This window comes from Arvicola amphibius, chromosome 8 (genome assembly GCF_903992535.2).
Source record: "Arvicola amphibius chromosome 8, mArvAmp1.2, whole genome shotgun sequence".
Classification (NCBI taxonomy): domain Eukaryota; kingdom Metazoa; phylum Chordata; class Mammalia; order Rodentia; family Cricetidae; genus Arvicola; species Arvicola amphibius.
Window position 1 is genome coordinate 111,905,298 of NC_052054.1, and position 24,593 is coordinate 111,929,890.

Here is a 24,593-nt window from a genome sequence, read left to right on the forward strand (position 1 = left end):
GGGGAGGGGGTGCTTTCCTCAGATGGCTACAGACCCTCTCTGTGTGGGTGTGCCTGGCTTCCTCTGCTGTATAGCCTACTTACTTTCGGAGCATTTGTACCAAAGATAAGTAAAAATGAATTCAAGTATTGCCTCAGTGGCATGATGGTTTGATTAAAGTCTTCTCTAAAGCAGGGCCTGCCAACCTCTCTGTTCTGTTGACACACTGGACTGTGTAGTTCCTCATTGTTGGGAGCTTTTTGTGACACCCTGTGTCCCTGGTTTCTTCTCAGGATGCCACAGCTCTTTCCTCCTCACCTTTATATGTTTCTAAAGACCACAGATGTCTTTAGAGATGATGTCAAAGGGTCCCAGACCACTTGGGTTGAAAACCCTGAGGGGAGATGCTAATGATCCCGATTTGATCAGCAATTTGATAACCCTGTTGAAACAGCGGACACACCTCCTCAGTGCCATTAGCACATGCTCATAAAAAGTGTTCACGCGAGGGCAGGGTTCTCTTCTGGGTGCACAGCAGCGAGCCCAGTGCACTGCCTTAGTATTCTTGGAATAGAGGAGTGGATGACTGTGCTTAATATCCAAAAATTCTAAATACTACCTGGCTTTAGGGGAGCCAAGAGGCTTTAGCTTGTGAAATTGAACCCTAGCCGTCTGAATACCTCTCTGTGTGGTCAAATGTGGGTTTCCCTGCCCACCACCCCCACTGTCTGAAATAGGAGCACAGGGGCCTTCAGGTTCCTGCCTGATTAAAGCCCACATCCTCTGTTGGCGCTGTCAAAGCTGGGCCTCGTGGCTCAGAATAAGCCTCTCTGTGACATCTTTGTGGGGCTCCGATGTCCCCTACCAGTTTACTGGTTTGCTAAAGAAGGCTTCCCTCCCCATGAAGATGGAGCCCCCCCCAATAGACACACACACACACACACACACACACACAGAGAGAGAGAGAGAGAGAGAGAGAGAGAGAGAGAGAGAGAGAGAGAGAGAGAGAGAGAGAGAGAGAGAGAGAGAGAGAGAGGAAAGTTGGGGAGAGAGAGACCTTCACTCTTTAGGGTAATTTGACATGGGGTCATCTTGAGACCTAATTCAGAACTTATTTACCAAGCAGTCTGGCTTTCCTGGCTAGACAGACAGGTCCCCTCAGGTGGAAGAGGGACTAGAGTTGGGGTGGGGCCTAGAGTTGCTTCGCTCAGCGCATCCCAAAAAGAAATGGTTCCAAGAGTGCCAGGGAGTAAGTAAGGAGGTACGAAACATTACGCGTGGTGCATGTGAACTTTAAGGATCTTCTCTCTGCACTTGGCAGTTCCATTTCCCCAAACATGAATGATAGAGCAGCTTTGACTTAATGAAAACAAGCAGCCATGGGGAGAGAGCTGACTGCAGGTGGGAATGAGGACAGACCAAGGGCAGAGGATGGGATGCCATTCGGCTTCCCGCTGCTGCTTTTCCGAGGGTTTAGGGAAATAGCTGCCCAGTGACTCAGCCTGGTATTACCATCACCCCATGCTTCCTGCAGGAAGCAGCAGCTCATTAGAATGCCTCTATCCCTGCTTCCGGCCTCAGAGTGTCTTCCACAGGCTGTGGCAAACTGGAGTTGACACATTGGATGGAGTGAACTAGCCAGCAGGCTGAAGGTATAATTGCTGGTCATAAGCCTTCCCTTCTAGGATGCACAGAAGTAATTGGCTGGATTCTTTCCTCTTCCACACAGGCAAGTTTCAGGGAAAAAAAAAAAAAAAAAAAAAACAAAACAAAACAGAGAGAATCATGCAAATTGGTGCCAGCATTGCTGTAGATTTGGCTGTCACTCTAAAGGAAGGGAAGTCAGTGACATTGTGGTTTGACCTGGGCAGAGGAGGAGTGTGTGTTCTTCTGTGCATCAGAGCATAGGTTTTCATGGAGACCTGAGGCATGAGGTACAGGAGCCAATTCACACCCTGAGGCCTGAGGTATGATGCCAACCCACATCCTGAGGCATGAGGTTCAGGAACTGACCCATACCCTGAGGCCTGAGGTACGGAGCATACCCTGAGAGGCACCCATAAGGTACTGTGTCCCTAGTCTCCACCCACTAGGTGGCATAGCACCACTTACCCAAATAGTGTGACAACCAGAAATGTCCCCTGGGGACAGAGTCGCCCTCACCCTGGATGAAAGCCACCTCCCTAGAGTAACAAACACTGTGTGCAGTTTGGCACTCTTGAAGGCTGTGGTCACTTGTTTGCTCCAAGTGTTTGCTGAGTTAAACCCAGGTAGAGGAACACAGTGTTTCTTTACCTTCTTCATGGGCCTTTAAACTCCACCAAGGAGAGCGCTGTGGCATGTTAGCCAAGCGCACAGGATCTCAGCCTCAGCTCTCTGCCATGTATGAGCTGTATAATACAGAAACAGCTAATGCGTACTTCTTATGTGGAGGATTAAATTGCATTTTCAATGTAAAATATGGTGTCTGTGTTTGTTTAATCTGCTGTAGCAAAATATCATTGATTGATGAGCTTATAAATGACAGGCATTTATTTCTCACCGTTCTAGAGTCAGGGAAGTCTACGATGAAGACACTGGCATAAGCAGTGGCTGTCAAGGGCTTGCTTTCTGTTTGCACGTGGTACAAACAGTTGTTTCTAGTTGTTCTTCATGCATTACACGGGACTAGCTGTCTCTGAGGTCCCCTTGAGAATGACACTCATACCATCGTGAAACCCCTACCTCAAGAACTAACCATCTCTCAAAGATATGATTTTTGTTATTATTATCATTATTATTGAGACAGAGTCCCACTGTATGTCCCTGGTTGGCTTGGAATTTACTATGTAGACGAAGCTGGCCTTGAGCTCATAGAGATGTGTCTGTCTCGGGAGTGCTGGTACTAAAGGCACTTGCACATCACCGTGTCTAACAAGAGCCAACTTCTGATAACATCACCTTTCAGGCTAGAACTTCAGAAAGTGAATTCTTGGAGGCTACAGATACTCAGACTGCAGCAGTGTGTTTCCAGTTAATGATGGCTATTATTCCCAACTACTTAAGTGTGTAGTCTATAGATTTTAAGCAAGTTAGAATTGAGGGAGAAGGATTTAATTGCTGCTGGCACATAGAGTAGAAATGGGACAATTAACTTCCATTGAATTAACAATTTGTTTCATAAACATGCATTGAATTCCTTCCATAACCTAGGCACTGTAAATGCATGGCATAAAATATTAATTAATAATTACCTCTCTTTTTCAATGTCTGATAATGGACGTGTAGAGACGTAGATCAAGTTGCCCATCAGAATAGAGACGTCTCTATTGATTGACAGAAGACCATGTGTGTAAGAACGGAGCTTACTGTGTTATGTGTCCACATTTCTCTCTTTCCAGTGGGTACCACTTTATTACAGTTTTTCGTGGCCTTCTGACTTACGACTTGTGCCTGCGCTCTCAGCTTTCTCTGATCCCTTTCCACCCAGCGTTCGCCTTTCAGCTGATGTTGACTCCATGATCCTATCGTGTGTGTTTTTATAATCAGAAGAAAAAGATTATGTTCTAAGTGTGGCGCTTAAGTGTGGCGTTTCAGTTCCGAAGCTCTGCAAATTACATAATGCTGCGGGGCATGAACTCGTCACCAGAAGCAGTTGTCTAACAGTAGTTCGGTTGTGTCCTTTAGTCTTTCTGCAGAGTATAATTTTTGCATAGTTGATTATATCATCAATGGTCTTGTTGTTGATTAATGTGTATTTTTTCCAACCTAGGGAAGCTGAGGCACAGGATTGAGCATGTTTGAGTCCAGCCCGGGTTATATAGCGAAAGTCTTTCGGCAACAAAAAGAAATTATCCAGAATTAATTATCCTAATTATCCAGAATCAGTGACTGATACATTACTGCTTGGTTTTCATAACAGCAAGTGACACTGTTGGGTGGATGTCATTAACTATTACCCAGTGTTGGGTGACATAGGTCATGTGTGTTCTCCCAGAAGCAGCAAAGTGGGTAAGGAAGCCCTTCTAGGCAAACCTAGCAGGGGAATGGGAAGAGAGGGTCTTATTAAAGGAAGAAGCTAAGCGAAGAGATGGTATCAGGGCCAAGTCCCACTCCAGAGCTCATGGGCCTTCTGGAGAGTCATTTACAGCGAGACCAGGAGTCAATGGCTATTAGCCTTCTGGGAGGAAATAGTGTCTGTAAACACTTAAGGCCCAGGAAGAAAAGTGGGCTTTGCTTCCCACTGGCAGTGGTCCAAAGGTAGCAGGTGCAAACAGTTAGCGAGGGCACGCACAGAAGCTGGAGGGGAAGTATGCTGAGCTGCTAAAAGGCTGCCCGCGGTGCCGCTTCCATTGGAGATTTAGATTGCAATTAAAATTGCCAGTTTAGCTACTTACTGCAACGATTTTGCTTCTAGAAATAAATAATCGCTTTTGGGCGCAGATCTTCTGTTATTCTCTTACAGTTAATTAATAAAGGGAGTGTGTTGTTCGTCACGTATATGCTTTTTTCTTAAAAAAAAAAAAAAAGACTATATCTTTATTCCAGATTGGTTTTCAGAAATATTTTTTGTTATAACATTTGGCCTTCATAGTTTGCCTCAATCAGCATCAATTTTAAGAGCACTGAGTTCTCATCAGTGAGTAGAGGACCCAGAGACAGCATCGGTGTTATTGCAAAGGACGCTTGAAGTTATTATGGTCTGGCTTTGAGTATAGATTGTGTAAACAATATCTCAATGGGAAATAAAAGAATCACCAAACCTACTTTAGGCTCAGAGAGTAAACGCACTTGCCACCAAGTCTCATGACCTGAACACATTTTAAGGCCATGGCAGCTCCAGCTGCCCTCTCTTGTTTGTTCCTCCCTAAGTTATAAAGATGCTGACCCTGAGGACGGTGGCATACTTATCAGATACACATCTTCATGTGTCCCAGCTTGCTTGTTCTTCTGGTTTAGTTATCGTAAGGAAATGAGCTCTTATTTGGAAAACAAGGACAGCCTGAAGGATGTAATTTCAGGAATGGTTTGCAAAGGTTTCAAAATGTAGTCTTCTGGCTTCCGTATTTAAGGCCAGCCTCTTCTTGGCTTCCTAATCTTCACACCAGTTACTTGTGGATGAACCGTTACCACAGCTTTGCAGAGATCCTTAAGTCTTCATAGACCAACTCCTGAAGGGTGTCTGGAAGGCTGTTGTGGAAGGCTCTTGAGAGTTGGAAACTTTCTTCTGCTGGCAAAGATGTTGGCAGGAAATCTTTGGCCTGACAGTTGAGCATTGTGGACCTGCATATAGAGTTTTCATTTATCCTTTGAGAAACTAAAGCCTCTCCTCTGAGAACTCCTCAGCGAAAGCTGTTGGGAGCTGTGTTCCTTCTCCTGCAGTGTGATCTGTAGGTATGTTCGGGCCAACGATGTCTCCTTTAGAAGAGTGGGAATGGGTAGATCAATGAGGGAGCATCTAGGTTTGAGAAGAGGAACCTCAGAGCTTTCCCCATTGGCTGTCTCTTGGACTGGGAAGAAGTGATGGAGAGAAACTGGGGTGGAATGGGGTGGGGTGTGACCTTCCTTGCAATACTGTCCCTTGTTCATTCCAGGTGCCTGGCATTATTGTGACTCCACTTTTTATGATAGGCACAATTCAGGAGACTCAACTGATTTTTACACATTAGTAATATACTTTGACCAATCTTACCAATTTTTAATGTCAGCTGACTTCCCCATTTTGGCCTCATCTAATGAGCCTCCTATGGCTTTCTTGGCCCTGGGAGGCAAGGCAATTTCTGTGCAGGCAATCCACCTTTTATGATTCTATACACCCTAGAGAATGACATAAATAAGTGTGGGTTCTTCAGTATCTCCGTCTCCGAGTATTGTGTCAGTTTACTTGGGATTCATGAGATGGGGATGTCCAGATGCAATCTGCAAATAGTGTTTCATTCTAAAAGGAATCAGAAGTGACTGACTCTAGTTGGGACAGGAAATGTACAGAGGAACCTAAGGACATCTTGTCAAATCAGAAGCCAAGGACACTACATGATCCAATTGGATGTTGCAAGAATCAGTTTTGAAGCGACTTAATTTGAGTCTCCAACAAGAATAATATTTACAGTGGATCAAGCATCTAGAAGATGTTGAAAACATGCGTTTGTAACAGCGGGAGAAGAAGCAGACACTGCAGTGATCTGAATTGTTTGGTGAAGTCATTCTGAATTGACAGCTGTTCTAGCGTTTGTCCACCTTTCCCCCACACACTGAAGCCCAGGGTAGTCAGCTAAGGAGGCTTTCTTGTCTCTATAGTCCTACTCACGAATGCAGGCAACTTGGTTATAAGAGCACCTACCATTTTGGAACTCCTAATTAAAAGGAAAAGAAAAAGGTCCTTGGGCACTGATCACGGCACAAAAGCAGAACAGTTGACCAGCCTCCTGAGCCTAACGCCTTGGACAACACCATTACAAAACAGCCTGAATCTGAAGATTGAATCCGTTGAGTTGCTTAGCTTCTAGATAACGGTTGCTAATAACTTTCTAGGTGCTCAGTTTTCTTTTCTTCAGGTTAGCCTGTCTGTTGTCAACTATCTTGTTCCGGTTCTGTCAACTTTACATAAGACAGAGGAACACAGTTTTCAAATCCCAGTGGGTATTAGGACCACAGTTAAAAATAAAGCAACTTAAGATATTTTTTTTGTTCTAAAAAAGCAAGAGGGATATCACCTTGTAATGTCTAGAGATCTTGAATCAAATAAAATTATACATGTAACACAAGATAATCAGGACAGTGTGAACAGTGGATGATTAGCATTTGAAGGAGTTACTGATTTTTCTAAGTGATAATGATATTGTGGGTCTATTTCCTAACTGGGAGGGTGGGTAAATATTAGAGTGGTCCTGAATGCTTCTTTATGATGTCTGTAGTTTGCTTCAGAATAATCTTTAGCTTGCAAGAGATAAACCACAAACTGATCATTTCTAAATATAGAATACTATGGACATACATTTTCCCATATATTTTATGTATATTTGAATATATGAGACAATGTGTATACATATACATATATGTGTGTACTCATGTACACATTCCAACATATTTTAGTGAGTGATGGAGGATAGATCCTTTCTTTAGATATTCTTGGGTACTCCAAGAGCTGATGAGAAACCCTTGGCAATGTCTGAGAACCTATAGACTTCTGTTGGGTTCTTTTCACACGAAATTGTTTACATAGAGCTTGCTATGCTAAATAGAGTGTGTGGACATTGAAATTATTGGCTGCTTGTGCTAAGGATAAACGTATATTTTATATAAAAACAGTTAAATAGAAAATGAGAAATATCTCACTTTCTGCTATATAGTCAATCAGCCATGAGTCAGTCCAGGGGTCTGTTTGCAAGTCCGTATGCAGCCCAGGCGAGTGATGGGCAGCAGCTTCTCAGGTAGTGGGCAGAGAGCTGCAGAACTCACGGCACGTGACCAGCCTCTACAGGGCCACACTGAAGCAGAACATTTGTGGTGAGAGTGGCGGCCTGACAGTGCCAACGTGTCTCCTTTTTCACATTCCCTGGGAGTAGCTCCAAATCCGGACTCGTATGTGCCGTCTCCTGAACTTTAGTTTCCTAAAGTATTTTAAGAGCACCGCGTTCTAAACCAAACCCTGAACCAGTGGGATTAGGCCCTCGCTCCTGCCTCTGATTTAGTGCATGCCAATGGTGAGGCACTAAATAGACCCCGTACACTCCAGGACTCTAAGGTTCCCTGGTTTTGAACTTCCTGTCTAGTGGGAAGGGACAGTTTAAAAGCAAGCCAAATACACGGTGCAGAGAGGGATGACATATTCAGAGAGGAGGAGTTTGTGGGGTGGGGGCTCTGGTGGTCACTAAATGAACAATAGAGTAGAAAAGCAAAGGAAAGACCATCAACAGAAAACAGTCCTGAAAGAGGAGACTTGGGAAACTTTGCAGGCTAAGGGCTTCCGTAGCCCATCAGTGAAGGACTTTTATTTATTTATTTGTGTATCTATTTATTTTTGAGGTCAAGAGAGTGTCATGATCAATCAGGAGGAAATAGGTGGTAAGCTGCTATTGAAAGCCCGACAGGGAAATTTGCAGAGATTTCAGCATCGCCTATGTGGAAGCCACTGAGTCTGTGGCACGTGTTTCTCTCACGTCCGCCATCGGCAAGTGACACGTTTTCAAGTATACATTTTGAATCTGGCATTTGCAGAACCAGCAGCCCGTTATTTACTGCACTAAACCGTGCTTGCCGCTCAGAGCAGTGCCCAATTACTTCGGGAGCATTCCCCCTTGCCGGAAAGTGAAAAGGCTCCGAGTAGGAGAAAGCCAGCATTTGGAAGGCTGTGCCCGTGGCGGTAGCTTTATGGGTAGGCTTATGAGCTCCCTCAATGATGGCCTGAAGCACATGAATTGCTTTTTATTGTTGCAGAAACATTATTCAAGAAATTGAAACACTCAACAGATTTATGAACTGCTGTATCCACGCTACCCAATGCATTTGGGCCAAATGCTTATTCTTCCTCTCATACCCAAGTTTGAAGAGTGATTTCTTTTTAAAAATGAAAATAAACGGAAGGTTGCTATATTCTTCCCATTGCAAGGTTCTGCTTGTCCTGAAAATGAAGCATTTTAAAAACAACCACACTTATGTCTTCTAAAATAGTTTCTATAGAGGTATGAGTATATTTCATTATTAGGACTTACTCGAGCCTGAAGTGATTTATGGGTTCACCCTTACTCCAGGCTCATAAGCTTATTCTTAGACATGAGTACAAGCCCAGTGAGTTTTGATTTGAGAGCATTTAGCCAAGCAGAAGTTCTGCCCAGAACATCCATCAAAAATTGCCCTGATTCCAAGTTCCACAAAGCCCTGAGACTGCCCAGTATGCTTTTCTGAAGCCGAACATGGACATCTCTCAAAAACTGGGCAAAGAAACCAAGAAAAACACTCCCACTATAATGGAACTGCCCTTTCAGAGGAAAAAAATTATAACTGAGCAAAATTCTGGTAACTAAAGTAACCTTGTTTGTGAGACTGTCCATGCTGGTGTCTTGATATTAGGACTATTAGAAAGTTTACGCTTATTTGCCTTCCTCAAAACACACTCTCTGTCTCTGTCTGTCTCCCCCTAAGGAGCTTAAGGCTACCTGTGGCAAAACCAACTTATCTTTTTGTGTCTTTTGATTGTACAGATCAAAGTTATTTATTCAAATATCCCCTCACTCAGCAGAGTTTCTTGGGAATCATGAACTGAAATTGATGGGGTTGGTTGTTACAAAGGTTCTCCACATTTTGTGTGTGTGTGTGTGTGTGTGTGTGTGTGTGTGTGTATGTGTGTGTGTGGTATGTTAAATTTCAATTAAGAAATGCATTCCCTTAGGGAGAAAGGAAAAATGGGAAATCAAAGCTCCCTCAGAAGAGGAGCGAGCTAAGCTCCATGATCAGGCCTTGGAAGTCCTCCAAGGTCCAGCGGGCTCCAGGAAACTCGGGCGATTGTCGTGGTATTAGAGCCAGTCCAAGGTGCCAAAGTCAAAATAGGCCACTGCTGACCGCAGCAGAGGCCCACGTGGGAACGTATGTAGGTCACTTACACCTTTTGAATTTAGACGGGCTGAATTTAGACAATTATTGTATAATTAAGCTCTGGAGAAACCCCAGATGTTCTGAATTTTTAGAAGAATTTTACCTGTCTCGCAATGGGTAAGAACATACAACAAGTGCTTGAACCGTGTGTCCTCAGTGGCTCATTGTACATGGACAGCCAGGTGGGGAATTCTGTTTGTACTGACACTCCTTGACCAGCCGGGATGCTGGCATTTTCTTGGACCAGTTTTGGAGTTCACTGCGATGCTCAGGGCTAAACACAAACATTTCCTCCACCACATTCAATAAACTCTAGTTTGATGGAATGAAAAATAATAAAATTAGAAATTAATGCTCATAAACCCTTGGGCTTAATCCCAGAAGTGTTTTCTGAGTATCATCCATGCATGACTTAGTGTGGAAAGTTCCCAAAACAGGGAAGGGAAGGCAGGAAGACATGTTTTACCCAGCCCTTCCCACACTCCCTCTTTTCCCTTGTGGCCGCTGACTTCCTCTCACTTAAGGTCACCTGTCTCTCCAAATGCTTCCCTCTGTAACCTCCCATCGGTGACAAGGGGGTTCAGAGGGCTCCATGGGAAATCTGTGCCTTGTGAAAGCCCAACCCTCTAAAATGGATCAAATGAGTAACCTCACAAATTCTGCCTTTGTTTTTGCTTACTGTTGCTGTTGAGTTCTAACTTAATGGAAGTATTTGCTTTCCCATAAATACTTGTAAACTCCTACCTCTTGTCGTAGCCAAAGAAAGCGCTGTCAGGGGCAATCAAGTCCTGGGGCACATTTAAAGCCGATGGCTGTCATTGGAACACTCGGCGTCAGCAGTGAATCCACACAGTTTATGGATTTACCAATTGTTCTGCCCTGTTGCCGCTTTAAAGCTACCACTGAAATTTGTTTTAATTAACAGTCCTGTACTTTAAAAAAAAAAAAGTTGGATGTGGTACATTTAAAGAGTCAAGTCTGTGTGGTTATAAGGAAATCCCAATAACCTGATTCATTTCCTCTGTTTAAAACCCTGCAAGTAGCCGGGCGGTGGTGGCGCACGCCTTTAATCCCAGCACTCGGGAGGCAGAGGCAGGCGGATCTCTGAGTTCGAGGCCAGCCTGGTCTACAAGAGCTAGCTCCAGGACAGGCTCTAGAAACTACAGGGAAACCCTGTCTCGAAAAACCAAAAAAAAAGAAAAGAAATAAAACCCTGCAAGTAGTCTCTTGTGACCCGTGCTTTCTGTCTCCCTTGGCCTCTATCACACAGCCTGCCTGTTATTCCCCAGTCCCTTTGTCCTGTTGTTCCTTTGCTTAGCCTGCTCTTCCTGCATCCATGCATAGCTGGTTCTTTTCTCAATTTTCAGTTGTCCTCATCTGTGTTCCTGCAACAGAGATCGAATTCCCTATGACGCGACCCCACCCCCAACCCTATAACCCTTCATTCACCCACATTGCTTCACGTTATGATTCTGGCTTTTATTCTTCTCTGAAGTTATCTAATAGCTTGCTGGTTTATTTTCTCCGTGTCTCTCTAGAAAGACACTCTGAGAGGGCTAGGGTCACAGCCATCTGGTTTACAGTTGTCTGTCTGACGCTTAACAAAAGGGCTTGGCACATGGAAGACCCTTGGAAATAACGCTTACATGACTGACAGAATTGCAAGAGTTAAATCTTGACTTTAGCCTAGTGCCTGGTGCATACTAAGGACCCAGCCGATGGAAATTCACTGCCTTCTAGCCCTGTTTGTCCAAACCCCATGCATGTGAGGCTCCGCACAGAATTCTGTTATCATGAGCACAGGAAATCAGATGGAGTTCAGAGTATTCGTCCCTTTGTGTTCATGAAAGAGTGATATATTTCTGGGTTTTTTTTTTCTTTTTCTTTTAGGCTGCCCTTGTTGGGAGGCACCATGAATTGGCATTTTCCCTTCTTCGTCTTGACCACAGTGACTTTGTCATCTGTGTACTCCCAGTTCAACTCTCTGTCTCTGGAGGAACTAGGCTCTGACACGGGGATCCAGGTTTTCAATCAGATCATCAAGTCACGGCCTCAGGAAAACATTGTCGTCTCCCCACATGGGATCGCATCCATCCTGGGCATGCTGCAGCTGGGGGCTGATGGCAGGACGAAGAAGCAGCTCACGACGGTGATGAGATACAGCGTAAACGGTTCGTGTGTGCTCCCTCCCTCCATTCATGATGCCTCACTGTCAGTCAGCCCTGCATGTGGAGGGTCACGGCTTGGTCTCTGCTTAATCTGAGAAGCGGAACAGCCCAGGGAAACCATGAGGTGCCATCTGGAACATAGGGCCAGGGTCTTGTAAAGGAAAGATGACACCCCCAAAGTTAGGAACTGCACTCCTGTTGCTTTTGGGTTTGTAGTACTCTGTCTACCAGCACTACTGTTTTCTCCTAAGGGAAATCTTTTGTGGCCTAAGCAAGCATCCTTGTAAAACATGTCCATGGGGGCTGGAGAGATGGCTCAGTGGTTAAGAGCATTGCCTGCTCTTCTGAAGGTTCTGAGTTCAATTCCCAGCAACCACATGGTGGCTCACAGCCATCTGTAATGGGGTCTGGTGCCCTCTTCTGGCCTGCAGGCCTACACACAGACAGAATATTGTATATATAATAAATAAATAAATATTTAAGAAAAAAGCACATGTCCATGTCAGAGACTGGCAGTGTGGGAGCTTTATGATGGCGATGGGGTGATGGGAGTCTACATGACTGCTAAAAGTGCACAGAGCTGCTAACGTACACATGTGTGCACGTGCACCAAGCATGCATGAAAGATGGGTTGTCAGAATGAGTTCTGTAGACCATTCTGATGACAGTTTCCCAATACGGTCACCATGCCCTTGGAGAAGACTGGATGAAGGCCACAAGGCATGCCCCTTTTCTGTTTTTGTTTTAACTTTTGAGAACTAAGTTTTGTGGGGGTAGCGTGCATGAGTTCATGCGCGTGGGGGTACAGAAGCGTGTGGAGACTGGAAATTCATGTTGGTGTTTCCTCCATCCTGCTTCTTACTCTTTAAGATATGGTCTCTCACTGAACCCGAAGTTCAGCGATTTAAGAAGACGAGCTGACCAGTGAGTCTTGGGGAACTACCTCCCTCCACTCCCCCAATGCTAGGATCACAGCCGTATACCACCACACTGGCGGGTTTTACATAGATGGCTAAGGATCCGAACTCAGATTCTCATGTTTATGTGACAGGTACTTTACTGACTGAGCCGTCTCCCCAGCCTACCCCAGCTGCTGATTTGAAGCCACTTATAAATCTGAAGTAAGGAGCTAAATGTCTCTGAAACAAAGTTCCCAGCCATGTCCAGCCACTGGACCTGGGAACTAACTAACGTGCTTGTAATCATAGCACTTGGGAAGTGAGACAGGAGAACAGTCTGGCTACATACCAAGCCTATGTCAAAGCAATGAACCCGGAGATATAACCCAGTGCTGGGGGTGGGGGCATGCCTACCATGTACAAAGCCATGTACAAATGGGTTTGATAATTATTTCCACAAAAGGACAAACAAAAAAACAAAACAAAATAACAACAAATACAGATAAGAGTTGGTGAGCGGGTCTCAGTATTATTGGAAGAAAAGTTGATTTTGAATCACCTGCTTAGCCACAGGAACCCATGTCTACAGGCAGTGTTTCCCTGAGGGGTAGGTCTCCTTTCCCACAACCGTAACACCTGAGGAAACAGGATTGTCTCTTGAGCTTTTTTCTTTGCTGTCCTACACACTGAGTGTGAACAAGTTATGTTTTATATCAAGGCGACAATTACCTCATGGGAAGAGGAGGGGAGTTTTCTCACTGCCTTCTTCCCTGCCTCTTCTAGCTGTGAAGTTCTAAGACTGCATTGGTTCCTGTTGGCAAGCGAGCTGGATTAGTGGAGGAAGAACACTTTTCCTTGTCTCTCGCTGCTCCTGCTTCCTTTGGGTTTTCAGTGCGACCCGCATAAGGAAGGATCATATGTTAGGAGCCCCATATGCCCAGCGCAGTCCCCTGTTGACAGAGGGGTAAACTTTGCTTGGTTTTGCATTTTGCCCACCTGTTAGATGTGAGGAAAGGGTAGGTGAGTTTCTGGAACACACTGTCCTGTCTCTGGCTGGGAAGTTCAGGGTTGTTGGTAATTTCTACCGCCTTGGTGAATCACTGCTTAGATTTACGGCCTTTCTTGCTGCCATCCAGGCCCTGTCAGCCAGCCTAGTTCCAAAATAGCAACTGGGATTGTGTCTTGTTGTTTTGTTTTGGTTTGGTCTAAATGCTGATCCGCTACAATTTTAGCTCAGCATTTTCATGATGTTGGCCTGTTTGGCTACCCATCTACCCCTACTATTTCTCCCTCCAGAATTGCCAGCAGTCCTGTGGAGAATGGGATGTCAGTCAGGGTTCATGATATACTTCCACATTCTGGGGACCTTCTTTGGGGCTCAAACTCTGAGGATCCCTCCCAGTGATGTTCCCAGAGGAAGACACAAGATTGCTTGAGGAAGTGGAAGATGAGCTCCAATCTTTTCCCTCGAGAAGTTTATTGATTCCTTGTATTCATTGCTGAGGAAAAAATATCCTGGCAAGAAAAAACAAGTCAAGGAAGGCAGGATTTCTCTCAGTTCACAATTGGGAGGAAAGCACTGACAGCAGGAGCCAGAGGCAGCTGGCCATGCTGCCCTCCCCAGTCAGGCAGTAAAGAAAGAGAAACCTGGAGCCTGGGTCCCTTTCTCCTGTTTTATTATGTCTGGACCCAGACTCAGGGAATGGTGCATCCCAGGTGTAGGCTGAGTCTCACCACCTTAATTAACACTATCGGGGAAACTCCTTCACAGACATGCCCAGAGGTTTTTAGTGTGATGTTAAATCCTGCCATGTTGGCAATTGCTTATCACAACGAGGGACTGTACATTTAGAGGTAAGTAGAGTCTTAGTGCTGGGGTGGCACTTGGCCTGAGAGATGACTTTTGGCCTCAAAGCCTGCCGTTCGCCATACAGAAGTTTCGTCCATAGCATGATGGTAAGGTGGGCCAAGGTTCCAATGCTCCACCCGTAATGTAAAGCTCTCCTTGTGGATGGAAGGGATGCCCCAGCCCCAGCATTCATGGAATCTGAGAAGATGCTCGTTCAGAATGACATCAGCCCTCAAGCGCTGCCAAGGTGACTCTGGAAGGATGCTTTAGGACAATGTGATTTTGAAAAGACCTCGGGTGATTAAGGCAGTCCTGTAATTCAGCTCCCTGTGGAAAACCATCTCACATCCTTAGGACATATTCTTTTTTCCTTTTTTTTTTCATGCCCCCAAACTAAATGGAGCGTGAAGGAATGGCTCGTGTAAAATAAAGCTTATGTTGCCATAAAATTAATTTCTTTACTTTCCAAGCTCCATATCAAGTAAAAATCACACTGTTCTGGTTGGCGGCACATGACAATTTGTTATAGTCATCCTAATGCTTATTTTATTCATCTTCTGTTCTTCAGATAGGGAAAAAAAATCACATTGTTGAATCCTTGGCAAGAAAGGAAATAGTGCTAAGGCTGTTAGGCAAGGAAGTCTGGATGAGGAAGCTTCTGCGGTTCATTTCTTCCATGGCTGGCATTCCCAGAGTAGACCAGCATTCATGCTGTCTACAAGGAGAACATCATAATATACTTGGTACAGGAGCAATTGTCTCACAAGAACTTGTGTGGTTTAACGCTATCCATGTGTCCAGAGATAGAGGCCCCTTACATGGCAGACTTAGTCTCTTCTGACTCCTGTCCTGCTTGTTCTTCTATGCTGTCGTACAAATGATACGGTTTTTGAAGTGTGTGTGTGTGTGTGTGTGTGTTATGTCTACTTGCACATACAAGTTTAAGAACACACATGTGCATCCATGTGAAGACTGTAAGTTTCTTCCTTGATTGCTTCCAACCTTAAATATTCAGGCAGGGTCTCTCTTGAACCCAAAGCTTTCCAAATTGGCTTATCTAGCCAGCAAGTTCTACTTAGGGACTCTCCTCTCTCCATCTCTTTCTGAGGGCTGGAATTGTAGGTGGGCTCCCACGTCTGCCCAGCGTTTATGTGGGTACTGGGAATCTGAATGCCAGTCCTCGTGGGTTGCAGGACAAGCACTTGACCTGCTGAGCCATCTTCAGGGAGCCTTGATTTTTGAACAGCATCCTGCTTTATAGAGTGGCCTGGCTTCAGTTTAAACTCTTGATAATCCTCTTGCTTTGGCCTCTCATTTCCTGGGATTACAGTTCTCAGCCACTATGCCCAACAAGAATAATTTTTTAAAATATGTAAATTATCATGAAAATGTTGCCGTGTTTTCTGATTTCTCCTTCAGGAGTTGGTAAAGTACTGAAGAAGATCAACAAGGCTATCGTCTCCAAGAAGAATAAAGACATCGTGACCGTGGCCAATGCTGTGTTTGTCAAGAATGGCTTTAAACTGGAAGTGCCCTTTGCAGCCAGGAACAAAGAGGTGTTCCAGTGTGAAGTGCAGAACGTGAACTTCCAGGACCCAGTCTCTGCCAGTGATTCCATCAATTTTTGGGTGAAAAACGAAACCAGGGGTGAGTGGCTCTCCTGTTCCATGTAGATGCACAGTTTGTGAAGGAAAGGGTGGAGACTCAGAGATGTTCGCTTTAATCTTCAAGGGTTCTGACCCACCTATCCCTTCATTCTCCACGGGCCAGCTCTCAGTCTGCCTGCCTCCCCGCTTCAGGCCGCCACTACTCGCTGTCTAGGGTTTTCCTCCAGCAGGGTAGGGGACAGAAAAGAACACAGCCCTACCCCTCTCTCCTTTGCCTGCCATACCCAGCCTTCAGAACCCATACCCATGGGTTTGCCGGGTTTCCTTGTTTGTCTTGTCTGTTTTTGCACCCACTGTTCCCTTGGCCTGGAACAGCCTTCTTAAGCTTTAGCTTTGTGTCTCCTGTGACCCCAGCCTCATCGCCATTGCCCAGTGCCCCCACTGGCTTTGTTTGGCTTGTGATTACACCGCTTTGAACCCCTCCATTATGGCATTTTTCAACATCGCATAATGACTGCTTGTTTAGATGTCTCTTCTCATTAAATGGAGTTTTCCAGTGACAGTGTTTCAAACCTGCTGACTTGTAAGCCGGAAGTCCCAGAGACATTCAGGAGGAGCTTGAGGCCTACCACAACGAAGCGAAGCTGTTCTGAATGCATTTCTGATAAAAATAACCTGACGAAAAGCAATTTAGGGAAGAAAGGGTTTATTTCAGCTCACAATACCAGATTCCAGCCCATCATTGCAGGGAAGTCCAGCCAGAGTTGAAAGCAAATAGTCACATCATGTCCACACTCATGCGCAGAGAGAAATAAACACTTGTGCACGCATGCTCAGTACTCAGCTAGCGTCTCTCCTCCTGCACTGCCCGGAATGCAAAATCAGGAAATAGTACTGATCGCTTTCACACTGGGTCTTGATGCATCAGTTAACCCTGCCAAGACAGAACTTTCTTGATTCGTTCTTTCCAGGCGATTCTAGGTTTAACAGTTTGACACTCACAGATGCTGAGACTGTAAGTGTGCTTGTGGAGTCAGTCATAAAAGAAGCGGGTAAACCCTGCCTTTGGGGAGAAGCTTCTCAGAACCGAGTCCCTGGTGTAACCGAACTGGGATTACCCAGGGACATGTTAGAGTACCATTCCCTGGCCCCTGACTTAATGGGAAAGAATTTCTGAGGGAGGGGCAAGGTCCCTCCAGTCAGGCACCGTAGCCCATCATCCTATGTGAAAAATGTGTTCATCTCAGAGGAGCTAATGAAGAGGGGGAAGAAAGATGTGCAGGGAGTGGAGGAGAACCAGTAACTTTCTCAATTTCTCTGCAATCTGGAGTCCTCTCCCGAAACCATGCTGCTATCGGAAGAATACTGGTGTGGAGGCCCAGGGCTGGTCTGGGGGTGCTGGATCTTGTACGTCTGGTGGTAGCAGTTTGCAATGGATGACTCTTGGTCCTGATGGTGGCTATGTGACATCACGTCACTGTACTCTGTGGTCTTCTTTACCCGTAAAAAGATAATGTTGCATCATGTTGGTGTATCATCTGATGGAGTCCCTAACCGCCTGTGCTGGGAACCTCAAACAGGATTTTTCAATTCTATGAGACCCAGCACCTTCAGGAAGTTTGTTCATTTGCTTATTGGCAGTGCTCCTGATGGAGCACAGGGTTTTGCACCGTGCGAAACAAGCCCTCAACCAATTGGCTACATCCTTAACCTTCAACTCCCTCCTTCCAGCTTGAAATGAGATTCATAGATAGTATACATATAATTAGATGTATAATAATATCTATTATATATCATAGATAATACCATATATATTCCCATTGCTCACATAAACAGATTTTTATTAAAAATTAAGCAGTAATATAAGGAAAAACAAAAGGAATTTATAGTCGTGGTTAAATACCTTTACCTTTGGGTTCAAGTCCACATGAATACGTGACACATATTTTTATTTTGATATTTCTGCCAGATTCTCAGGATAAGTGTGACCTGGCAATAGTAGACTAAGTCAGGTACGTTAAACCATGACAACAAGGAACCACAAGCTGCCACCATTGCTGATGCAATTTAAAAACAAAAACCAGGCAAACCAACAGAAGACGTTTTATGTATCTCATAGTTATAGTAACCCCAAACAGGCTGTTTCCCAGGCTTTTCTGTCCTAACAACAAACAGGCCTATCTTTCACTTCTTGTCATTAGCAATTATCATGACGTAATTGAAATTCATTGAACCACATGGGGCTTAGGGAAGAGAGACTCTCAGCTTAGTCACTGCTGTCATCGTTACCTGATGCAATTTTTCAAAATAATGGTGCAAAATTCCTGGTAGATTTCCAAACTTGTCTCAAAGCAAACAAAATGGAAATTCTTAAAAGCAGGAGCTGAAAAGATGGCTTGGCGCTTAAGAGCACTTGCTGCTCTTACAGAGGACCAGAGTTCCGTGCCCAACAACATGTTGGATGGCTCATAACTGCCCCTGGCTTCAGGTCCAGGGGAATTCAACAACCGCCGGCTACCACGGGTACCTACACTCGTGCACATACCCAAACAGAGACGTTCACATATAGACATAGTTAAAAATAGTACAAGTAAATCTTTTATTATTTTTTAAAGAGAGCCATTCTGCATTGTGTGGGACTATTTTGAGAACCACAGAACACGTGGCATGCCTGGCTACTGCCAGCTCAACCAAAACACACCCACAGCTCTCCAGACAAGCAGTCTCTGTCCCCAGACTGCTCAGCTCATCCGAGGAGAAGCATCTCCTGCCGAGAGAGCTATCACCATGGTGCTTTGCTCATCCTGGGATAGGTCTGACTTGGAGGCCTCTGCGGCCTCAGCTTCTCCCTTCCCCAAAGGCTTCTCCCATCCTCCCATCACACAACCCCCACCCATGCAGCAGCCTGGGATGCTTCCCAGCCTGTTACTAGCTAGGTAGCTCCTGCTCACTTTGGTGCCACCACGTATATGACCCAGAACCTGTAGGCTCCGTTATTTCTCAGTCTGCCACTTACAAGTTCTGTTCTGCTATTTATGAATTAGCCATGTGACTTTAGTAAAACATCTTGACCTCCCACTTCCTGAGTCCCAGCTCCTGATTTGCAGAATGTTGGTGTATTAGTGATAACTGCCTGAGCTACAGTTCCATGAAGGCTTCTTGAGGATGTGAGTGATAACCCAGAAAGCATTGAGTACAGGGCCTGGCCCTTCAGGAAGTGTAAGCTGTTTTCACAGTAGCTAGCACAGTTAAGATGAAGTATCATGTATCCCAGGTTGGTGTTGAACTCATTGTCCAGCAGAGGCTTGCCTTGAACTCTTGATTCTTCTGCTTCCACTTCCTGGGTTCTAGGGTTACAGTCATAATTTTTCACTGCAAAATGATCTGAGGTTTCTTCTGCTTATTGAGCCCTGACTATGTTCCTGAGAAAGGGATGGTAAAATCTTTGCAGTGATGTAATGCATGGTGCATTTGGGGGAGTCAGACTCATTCAACTTGGCTAGAATAAATACCATCATGGTGGCTGCTGGCACTAACCCTCAGACTCTGGAAAGTGAGGGACAAGGTGGGGAGGAGGGACAGGGGCATGGATTATAACAGAAAGATGGATTCAGTTGAGCCATGTTCTCTACAAGGGCAGAAACAGCGTCCAGAGCACCAGGCATTAGCTCCAGGGAGTGCTATTGGAGGAGCCTGTTTGCAAGGCCAGCTTGCACTGAACTGAATGATTGATTGGCTTTTAGAGCCTGTAGTTTTCTTCCGGGACCAGGCTTGGGTGGTGTTGGTGCCCCCTTGTGGAAGGAAGAGTACTGAAGACACCGCATGTCAAGTACCAGAAACCTCCCCTGTGCTATTTACCAGTTTCCAAGGTTTCCCTAGACTAGTAGGACTCCGCTTTCTTGATTTTCGTTCAAAGAGACATGAAGGTCTCTGCTTAAATTAGCCATCTGGCCTCCGTGGAAGCTGTTGGTTTTACTGCCGCCATATCAGATATCATAGCTTGAATATATACTATGGGTTGCTATATATATGAATTAAAATCATGCAAATTAAATTTTAATAGTGTTGGGTATAAGGAACTCCTATTTAATATACACATACACCCTATACCCCTCTCTTTTTTTTTGGCTTTTTAAGACAGGGTTTCTCTGTGTAGCCCTGGCTGTCCTGGAACTGGCTCTGTAGACCCAGGCTGGCCTCGAGCTCACAGAGATCCGCCTGCCTCTGCTTCCCAAGTGCTGGGATTAAAGTTGTACACCACTGCAGCCCAGCCTACACCCTTACTTTTAAACCTTCTAAAACTAAGCAAAAAGGAACCCGGACATCAAGCTTGGGTGGCATTTGAAGGATTCCTCCAACACTCTGAAGTGAGAAGAACCTGTTTGTTCCTTCGCTTCTAACGTGAGCATCCTGGCATACACTCATCCTGGTACAAGAACACTTGCCTTTGAAGTCATTTCCTGCAGGCTAACCCCATGTCTTCTCATCTCTGTACCCCTGGAGCCTAGCTCAATGCCTAGCCCTTAAATGGGGACATGGTATTCAGTTTCAGTTCTCAGAGTCATCAGGAGACTTGTGGTGAACAGGAATTGGTTCCAGGTGTCTCTGAAGTCTTAGAAGACGAAGTTTAGCTTTGACGTTTCACAGACTGGGTTGTTTACTTTGATGGGGACTGCATGAACCTTTGCTTCAAACAAAGACAAGAAAAACTGGTTATCTCATGAACACCAAGGACACTTGTCGGCAGCCGTGTGACAGTTGTCAGTGAAGACATGTAAAACAATTCGTAATTAAACATAGCTTATTCTAGATGCATAAAAATGTTTTAAAACAAGGGGCTTACAGAACTAGTTATGATTTCTTGAGCTGAGGCTTGGTAAACTCTTAACTAACTAGTAATAGTCTTTTCTAGTCATTTTAATTTGTTTTTAGTTTTACTTGAAATTTTTTTAATTTGAGTGAGAAAAATTAGGGGAAAAAAGCGTGCTTTTGAAATCCAATTGAGAGCCAGGCAGTGGTGGCGTATGCCTTTAATCCCAGCACTTCGGAGGAGGCAGAGGCAGGTGAGGCAGATCTCTGTGAGTTCAAGGCCAACCTGAGCTACAAAGCAAGTTTCAGGATAGCCAGAGCTGTTACACAGAGAAACCTGGTTTGGAAAACAAGAAACAAACAAACAAAAAAGAAACCAATTAAGGAGCTGTTGATGTAGTTCATTGCTTGCTCAATTCCGTTTCCCATGCCACATACACTGGGCATGATGCCCCACACAGAAATCCCGCTACCACTTGGGAGGTAAAGGCAGGAGAGTCAGAAATTCAGATATTCTCAGCTGCATAGAGAGTTTAGGCCACAGGAGATCAGAATATCTGATTTAACAGAATATCTGATTTAAGTCTTTTAAAAAAAAAAGATTTTTTTTTTCTCTTTTGTCTCTGCTGCTAGCTGCCATTTGCCCTCAGTGTAGTTTCCCATGCTGATATTTTCCCTTGTTCTTGGACTTCACAGGCATGATTGACAACCTGCTTTCCCCAAATCTAATCGATGGTGCCCTTACCAGACTGGTCCTTGTCAATGCAGTGTATTTCAAGGGTTTGTGGAAATCCAGGTTTCAACCCGAGAGCACAAAGAAACGGACCTTCGTGGCAGGTGATGGAAAACCCTACCAAGTGCCCATGCTGGCCCAGCTCTCCGTGTTCCGTTCTGGTGAGTACATGTTGGGTGAGGTCTATTCTAGAATGTGCCGGAAGCAGAAAGGCAAGGCTCTCGGGTGCTCTCTATTCAAGAGCAGAGCTTTGATAGGGGGAAAGGCTCACAGCTGAAATGCCAATACTCCACAGGTTCCCCCCCCCCTTTTATTGGTTTTTTGAGACAGGGTTTCTCTGTATAGCCCTGCCTGTCCTAGAACTCATTCTGTAGACCAGGCTAATCTCAAACTCATAGAAATCCGCCTATCTCTGCCTCCCGACTGCTAGTATTAAAGGTGCACGCCACGGTCGCCAGGCGAGGCAAGATTTTGTGAAGCACAAAAGTCTTTGTACCATGCAAAACAATTATGTATCAACATGTCACATGTGTGGGCTTCTGGATTGAAAATGTAGGATGAAAGATAGCTAACAAAACCAATATAAATGAACATTAAACATATGAAGCAATCTATCTAATCACCCTTAGCAAGCATATTACTAAATAAAAATTATGTTTCTTTTTCATTCCTCGCATTATCAAAAATTAGGAAGGCTAATAAAATCCACTTATGGCTACTGCTTGGGGTGGGTAGGCCCCTTGAGAATTACTGGTAGTGGGGACCTGTAAACCAGAGGACTTTCTCTATGTCATTAGCCCAGCAGCCCCCCTCCAGAGAACTTACTACCTGAAGATAATCCCACACTGGCAAATAGAAACCTGGTACAAAGCTGCATTCAGAGACCTGGGTTCTGTATCCCTGGATTTAACCTACCTCAGATGGAAAATATTTAAAAAGAAAAGTTAACTGCATACCAAACACACACAGATATGTTTTCTTGTCATTGCCCCTAAATGATATGATGAAGTGACTGTTCATGTTGCATTAAGTTTGGTAAGTCACAGACGATTTAACATATTCAGTGGGATATATATAGGTACATGAGAAGACCACATTTAGTATGAGGGAGATCAGCATACTAAACCCTATGAATTCTGAAGCATGACTGTGCCCTGGAACACAGGTGGTAATTAGACTTAGCCCTACATAAAAAGAAAGATTATGCAGTGTGTATCAGATTGCACAGTGTGTATCAGATTTCAAAAGGCAGGTTAAAAAAAACAGCAGATGCCATAATGAACCATGCTTATATAAATACTTTCTGCACATTCGTCTATACAGATGTGTCTTGGAGAATGTTCAGGAAAATGTTCACAGGAGTGGGATTTCACATTGATTTCCTCATTTGAAATTGAACTTTCCTGTGTATGGATGTGTGTGTGGTGTCAGTGTGGTATAGGTGTGTTCATACCTGTGGATGCCAGAGGAGGACGTGGAGGGTAGGGGGTCCTACCTTGTCATTCTCTGCTTTATTCTTTTGAGACACAATCTCTCATTGCACCTGTGAGAAACAACCGAAAAGCTTCAACCACCCTCCTGTCTCCCAGGTTTATGTGGCTGCTGGGGATTAGAACTTAAGTCCTACCTAGCTTTCTTCCTCCCCTCTCTCCAGCTCCTGAACTTTCCTAAGGAGCATGTGTCGTCAACCTTACAGACAGAGGAAAACGTCTCCTATGCATGCCATCATTTCCACAGCACAGATAACCATGACTGATTATTTTTTTTACATTTCACTTCATTGAAGCATTCTTGATCCACCTTAAATCTCCTTTTCCTGTCTGTATGACAGGCTTCAAGTATCCGGTCTATACTGAGCCCCCCTGGGTGCCAAATACCCCCCTCTTTTCCTTTTTTTTTTAATCTTCCCTTTTAAAAAAGAATTTATTTATTTTTGTTTTTGTTCTTTCTGTGTATGCCTGTGTGCGGGTGCACCGAGAAGCCAGGAAAGGGGGTCCGATACTCTGGAGCTGGAGTTAGAGGCAGTTATGAGCCACCCAACGTGGGTGCATGCTGGGAACTGTCAACACTCGTCCTCTGTGAGGGCAGGACACACTCTGAACCACAGAGCCGTCTCTCCAGCCTCCAGATGTTCCCTTTTGGTTCACAGTCACTGTCACATCCACACAGATGGCCCCTGTTGCCGGCCGTGTGCTGTACAAGTTAAGTCACGGCTCCTGCGTGTCACCTAGAATGCTTTCCATCTTGTCAGATGCCGCTCAGGCTTCTAAGAGTGAATTTTCCAGATTTACTAGTCTGGAAAATGAGTGTTCATTAAAAAATATTAGATACTTACAACAGCACAGGACATTCATCCCAAGTATCCGAGCTTAATAAATAGCTCCTTTAGCCTGAACATCATTTCAATCACACTGATCTCCAACTCTTGGGCTGTGCTGTTCGAGCTCACCCTTGGGATGCTGGCGGCACCCCCAGTGCATATCCAGACAGAAATGATTTATTTTAAATGGATCCTTAATACAATCCTCATTCTATTAAAAATGAAACAGAAGGTTAAAATGCAAGGATTCTTTAGGTAGTCCTCCGGGAGATTGAGACGTACAACTTCTTTCTTTTCCTCTGTGTAACAGCCCTGGATGTCCTGGAATTCACTTTGTAGGCCAGGTTGGCATCAAACTTACAGAGAGCCTCCTGCCTCTGCCTCCCAAGTGCTGGGATTAAAGACGTGTACCACCACTCCCCTGCTGACATTCAATTTTTTTATAGGAATGTAGCCTGCTCTTGTTGAATATATAGTCTGCTACCAGAGAGAAACGCTTGAGGGCCTCTTCTGAGTTCAGAACTGATTTGTCCGAGAACATACATGTGTACTGTGCCTCAGGTATACACAAATACATCTTTTTGTGGTGCTGAGGATTGATCCCAGGGCCTTGGGCAGGCTAGGCAAACTCTCTGTTACTGAACTGCATCCTTGATATA

At 44.7% G+C, this 24,593-nt stretch overlaps 1 protein-coding gene across 1 annotated transcript in view; it reads left to right on the plus strand.

Moving 5' to 3' along the window:
• Positions 1-24,593, plus strand: part of Serpine2 (serpin family E member 2) — a 58,480-nt gene that overhangs the window by 20,459 nt on the left and 13,428 nt on the right. The window contains exons 2-4 of the mRNA XM_038339934.1: positions 11,440-11,720; positions 15,885-16,112; positions 21,578-21,775. Of these exons, the coding sequence (XP_038195862.1) occupies positions 11,462-11,720; positions 15,885-16,112; positions 21,578-21,775 (685 nt within the window). The 5' untranslated portion in view covers positions 11,440-11,461. The remainder of the gene's footprint in view (positions 1-11,439; positions 11,721-15,884; positions 16,113-21,577; positions 21,776-24,593) is intronic.